The sequence below is a fragment of the Equus caballus genome, chromosome X (genome assembly GCF_041296265.1).
Source record: "Equus caballus isolate H_3958 breed thoroughbred chromosome X, TB-T2T, whole genome shotgun sequence".
NCBI lineage: Eukaryota > Metazoa > Chordata > Mammalia > Perissodactyla > Equidae > Equus > Equus caballus.
The window spans coordinates 20675086-20681239 of record NC_091715.1 but is presented as its reverse complement, the minus strand read 5'-3'; the positions used below and the strand labels follow the sequence as shown (position 1 = coordinate 20681239).

Sequence of the window (6154 nt, the reverse complement as noted above, 5' to 3'; positions counted from 1 at the left end):
CCCACTTACCTCCTTATTCCTTCTCACTTGTCCTTTAGGTCTCAGAGGGTATTTCACCATCTTCTCTGCTTGATTACTCCTCCTTGACTATAAAATTCTAAGGGCTGGGGTGTTTTGTATCCTAGTTTCCCCACTTTTAACATGGCAACTTTAAAAGAGCAGATGCTCAATTAATAGTTGGAGAATGAATGAGCCAGTGAGCATGAATTCTAGTTTATAAACATTTTATTTTTACTACATTCTTTAACAAAGTTAATCCACCTATGTATCTTTTATTTTTACACCATAGCAGACTAAAATGGACAAAGGAAACCAGGAACTGAACATCTTTTACTTTTCCCCCTCTATTTTTTTGATCTCAATACTTTTACTGCTACATTTTTTCACATTTCCAAGAAAATAACTGTTACATGCCATGTTGTGCTGTTCTGGTTCAGTAAATATGAAAAGTTTCCCAATTTTTTTTACAAAATAATAAAACTTCTAATCTTAAATCTATTAAATGGCAATAAATATGTAACCAATATCATTCATAAATTTAGATTCTGAAATTATTTAAAACTTCTATTAAAGAAATAACATTTGAAATATAACAAAAGGAAAGAAAGAAAGAAAGAGAGAAAGAAAGATAAAACTCTAAGTTTACCACATAGAACAAGAACACAAAGATGATATATACTGTGTTCCCACCAGACCCACCCGGGCCATCCACTTCTTAGAAAGTTGATTGCTCTTTTCTTCCACAAAGAAAACAAACTGCCTTGGGCTTCAACATTTAAAGTATAACCTAAAAAAGAAAAGAAAGAAAGAAAGAAAGGTAAAACTCCAAGTGACCAATATAGAACAGGAACGCAAAGATAATATGCACTTCTCCAGCCCCACCCTGGCCTCCACTATTACAAATTGACACACCTTTTCAACCAAAAAAGTGATAAACCAGCCTCAGACTTCACTTAGTGTGGGAGAAGTTTCTGGCCATGGCCCTGGAACGTGCACTGGCCATGGCAGCAGCGGTACGAGCCCTGGCTGCAGCTCTGGCTCGGGCCCTCTCTTCCTCATCTTTCAAAGCCTCTTCATACCAGGATGGGAAGGCACTGGGGATGGTATCATGAAGCCTGGCTAAAAACTCCAGGACTTTCATCTTGCTGGTTTCAGCATGGGCTCTTGGGCCCCACAGGAATTCATAGCGTGGAGGATCACTGTTGGGCACCTGCTGGTACTCCAGGTAGTTTAGCTGCACCAAATCTTCGGTGATGATCTTCCTGGGCTCCCCATAGATGAAGTGCTTCCTATCAGCATATACACCCATCATATTCAGCACTTTCCAGACCTCTTCCTCGGGGGCACAGTTGCCTTGCATGAAGATCACACTCAGCACAATCATCAGGAGGCTGGTCTTGGGCATGCCCTCCTCATTATTCATTGTTCCATCGAAGGTGAGCTCTAGTTTGTTGACAAGGGCATACCAGTGCCTGATGGGATCCACTTCCTTCAAATCAACACCAAAGGCCAGCTCCATGTACTCAGACGATCTCCTGAGGATCTCATTGAAATGAGGCTTGTAGTTTTTGGTAACTAACTTCAGCATGTCTGCCTTCGTAATTGGCTCTTTCTTTTGATACTTCTGCAGCAGGAACTGCACCATCAAAACCACCTTGTCGTTTAAAGGATCTCCGCTCCTGCCCTTAGTGCCCTTGGAGGATGTGGCGTTTTTCTCATCTTGGCTGGAATCTTCATCTGGATAGGTGCATGAATCAGCTGCCATAGTGTTGGTGGTAGATGGGGCTCCCTGAGGCGCCAGAGGAGTGCTAGGTATGTCAGCAGCAGGCAAATTCTGAGGTTCACCTCCAAAGGGAAGACAGGCAGAGGAGGGGGACTCTCCTTCTGCTGCTGCAGTGGCCTGAGCACCCTCCAGCCCCTTGGTCTCAGCACGGGCCTGGCGGCGTTTCTCGCGGGCGCGGAGCTTGCTCTTCTGCCCTCGAGGCATGATGACTCTGGTGAGGGACAGCTGGCAGGTGCTGAAGCAGTTAGGTTGATGAAGAGGTCACCCTAGAAGATAGAGGAAGAGATGGTGTGCACAGCCTCAGAAGGGAGCTTCTAGCTTGGCTCACAAGAAAAGCCATTTCCGCTGGTTGTCTTAAGGGTACTATTTGAGGGACCCCCATGAGAGGGGCGGGCAGGACTTTGTGGACCTCTTCTGTATTGCCAGGGCTTGTCACCTCAGTTCTAACTCAGGATAGTAAATTTGACTCCTGATGGGTCCTTTAACTACTCTCTGCTGCCTTGAGGCTGCCCCTTCAGACCAAGGCTTCCCACGCAAAACTTCCCTAGGCGGAAGTAGGGGGCGGGCGTTAGGCCTAACAGCCATATTTGAGTCCCTTAGACTTGACAGGGTGGGGCGGGGCATGCCAGAGTAGGGCGGGGCTCTGTGCAGCCACTTCAGTTCTTGGAGGAGCCTGTTCTTTCAGTTCTAACAAAAGTTACTCACTTTGGCACCTGTCAAATCCTGGGACTCCTCCCTCTGCTGACGTGAGGCCACACCTCTCAGACCAAAGCCTGCGGTTGGTTCTACAGTTGGTGCTGCGGAAGTCAGAGTGAGCACTTCCGGCCACCCCCCCCCAAACCCTGCCCCTGGCTTCCCTGCATAACTGCAGGCCTATGGTTCCAGGCTCCCCCTGCTCTTCTCTGCGGGCAGAGGAATCGCGGAGAGGTCACACACGTGTCTTTTCTGACTCCTAATAAGGCCTGGGACTTCTCAGTCTGCTGACCTGAGTTAGCTGGCCTCCAGCCAAGGCTCTCATTTCCCTTAGAACCCCCAGTAGGGAGTAAGGGGGGACCCCGAGCCTAGCAGCCATGCCTGGGACCACCCAAGACTGACAGTAGGGGGAGGGGCTCTTTGTGACCCCTTCTTTTAGAGTAGGTTCATCCCCTTAGTCCTCACTCAGTGTCTTACCTTGACGCCTTGTAAGTTCTGAGCTCCCTCGCCTCTGCTGACCCCAGGCCAAACCCATCAGGTAAGGCATAAATCTGTAAACAATTTAAGGATAATTCACATCTGTACAATATTCTGCTCACCATGAATAAACATAGTCTCTTGCTCTATTTGAGACTTCTGTTATCTAAGTCTATCAGTAATTTTTTCATATTTGCTTCCGTAAAGATCATGTACATATTTGTTCTGTTTCTAGGTATATGGATATTGCTGCTGTTTTGAATGGTATATTTTCTATTCCGTATTCTAATTAGTTCTTTCGTGTGACTAGACTCCTGATTTTGCTATAGTGATCTTCTACACCAGCTTCCTGAAGTTCCTGATACATTTGAATATTTGGCAGCCAATTTATTTGGGCTTTTGCACTAGAGGATCATATTATCTTTCTTTTCATTATTCATAACTTTTATTTAGGTATTCCTGTGTATGGCTGTATACTGGCTATGCAGTCCAGTCCAGGTTTGAAGAATAGAATTGGTACCATACCTGCATGTCCTTTTCTGGACTTTATTGGGAATTTTTCGAATATTTCACACTGAGGTATGTTTGCTATTGATTTTACAATATAAAAATCCCATTCTAATGTAACTTTGCTAAAAGTTATTACCATAAACTGGTGTTGAATTTTTATCAAAGGTTTTTTTCTTTACTCCTGCACATGCTCAAATGCTTTCCCTTCTCTATCTGTTAACAGAGTGAATTCCAGTTCATAGTTTTTTCTAACATGATATTATCTTTGCATTCCTTGGACATAGCCTATTTCTTCATTTACTTCACTTCTCTATTGGATGTGCTATGAATTTATTTAGAATATCTGTCTCTATATAAGTGAGCTTGACTCAGCTGTTCTTTTCTTGGGGCATACTCATCTGGTCTTTGTATCAAGGAGAGCTAGCCTGTTAAAGTGGCTGAGTAATTTCCCATTTTCTTGTATGATTTAGAAGAATTTACTTAATATGGTGATTAGCTTTTACCTTCCCATTTGGTGTAATGGCTTTTAAATCTGGCTGGTTTTAGGGCAAAATGTAGCAGGGCTACAGTTTCAGCTTGTATTGTTCAATGAAAGTTTTACACTTCTTTATGGATCTATTTAGTGATGTATATTTTGTTAAAAATTGTTTCATTTTACTTGGGTTTTCAAATTTAAAGACATAATATTTATAATTAAATCCCTGTGTTATAGAAATTCTGTCATATACAACTTTAGAGAATAAAATAACTCAACATACCTAACGTTCAGCATCAATAATCTTCAAGTTATAGTAAGAAACTTGTTCAAATTGAGGTTTATTTATTTGTCTCTTTGTTGGCAAAACCACTCCAGAAGTGACACTGTGCAGTTCAGTTAGGAGACACGTAAGGTCTGTTGTTTATGGTAATGTTGGCAGTCATTGGAGATCATCACTGTCATCCATTAATCTATTAGAGGCTGCTGAATTATAATTCTCCAATTCTATCATTCCTTCTGAGATTATTAGCTGAAATATATCTGTAGGTAGAACCTTTCATTATTCTCCATTTTGTTTTCTTGAAGTGAGCCCCATTTTACTGCCTAGAGAAATTGATATATAGATAGATAAAGAAAGCTAACTCTCTTTGTCTAATCAATATCAGAAAACTCTGAGTTTGGCTCAAAATTGTGTTATATTTTTTGTAATTTTAAGGAACAAAGAATCTTGCTTCAGAACTAAACCAGTTAATAACTGTTTGAATAATTCATCTGTTATTAATGATTATTAATGAGCAGCATTAAAATAATCAATGTTCAGGCCCTAGTCTTTGTCACATGACATGTTACTTGTGCGCACAGATAGTTATAATTTTGGAAAACAGAAAATTTTACAATGATTTATTCAAAGCTAGCTTTCTTTGAAGGGATGTAGTTTCTGTGCTCTTTCCATATAGCTAACCAGTCAGTTTGCCAGCTGAGGTTCATTTTTTCTTTATGAATTCTAATGTGGATATGGCAAATAGTATGAATGTTGTTACTATCTTAGCTTGTATGCATGTAGACATAAAAAATAATAAGTTGTGGCACTCTTTTCTCTGGGCACAAACATTCAATATAGGGTTGTCCTAATGGACTTTATATCAGGACTCTATTTATTAATGTAGTCAATGGAAAACTATCTGATTTGTTTGAATAAATATGTCAATATGTTGCTTCAATTTATTAAATTTTCCAACTTCTCATTTGACTTGCCAGTAAATTAAACATTTAGATTTTTTGAGTGAATGGTTACTTCTTGAGTAGGTAACTTTTTTGGCATATTTCTAGGTTAATAAGCCTGGAAATATATACAATGTTAATAGAGCAAAGACACTGAAATTATGAGTAAGGAGTCTTAGGTTGTAAACCCAGGTTTGTCACCATTCAGCTGTTAGAACCATCTCCCCCCGTTCCTCTACCTACCCTGCTCCTCCCTGAACGGTATTGTAACACCTTCTCAAGCAGAAGAAGTCATCTAGAGTGATTTGGCCCCTGACAACACCTTTAGACTTTCAGTGGCGGAAGACTGTTTACCCTTACCTTCTGCTCCAGCCCAACTTGGACAAATTGTCCACCCTTAAACCTGCTGCTTCCAATATCATTTCAACCATTTCAATGGCCACACTGCCAATAAAGCACTGAAGTTCTCAAGGTTTCCTCATCCTCATGCATGACTTTCTAAGACATTAGTTCCAGCCAAGATAATGACATTAAGGAGAAACAGGACATATTAGTGAACAAGGCCATTTTAGAGGAATGGATGGATCTTCAGTGAGTCCAATACTTGTGACACCATGCTCAAACTAACATAGCGAGGAGCCAATTTGTCGGATCAAGAGAACTATATTTTTGAACTTTGCCACTGGCCAGGCAACCAAAATAACTGAGTAAGGAGTTTATTTAAGAAAGAAGAGAACATGTTAATACCTCCTAGTAAATGGAAGATAAGGAAGTGTTGAAGGGTACAAGTAGCTGAGTCAGGGCCTGGACTAAGGTGAGGTGAGTGAGGAACAAAATATCAAAGTTTTAAAAATACACAAGATCTGACCTTGCACTTGCATAACCCTGAGAATGAGTGCCTCACTTGTCCCACCCCATTTTCAGCCCATGGATGGTGTCTTTATTTAAAAGAGTGATATTTCCTTATTATGGATTTTTGATATTAATTTTGA

At 41.0% G+C, this 6154-nt stretch overlaps 1 protein-coding gene across 1 annotated transcript; it reads right to left on the bottom strand.

Annotated features, from left to right (window-relative positions):
- Positions 1–207: 207 nt before the first annotated feature.
- On the bottom strand, positions 208–2596 carry LOC100061469 (melanoma-associated antigen B18). The gene is made up of 3 exons (XM_014728893.3): positions 2489–2596; positions 913–2049; positions 208–787 (listed from the first exon to the last, which is right to left on the bottom strand). Exon 2 carries the CDS (start codon positions 1985–1987, stop codon positions 950–952), a length of 1038 nt encoding a protein of 345 aa, XP_014584379.1. The 5' UTR covers positions 1988–2049; positions 2489–2596; the 3' UTR covers positions 208–787; positions 913–949.
- Positions 2597–6154: the final 3558 nt, after the last annotated feature.

Coding starts and splice junctions, on each gene's coding strand:
- LOC100061469 (XM_014728893.3), bottom strand. CDS start 1,987: ATGCCTCGAGGGCAGAAGAGCAAGCTCCGCGCCCGCGAGAAACGCCGC.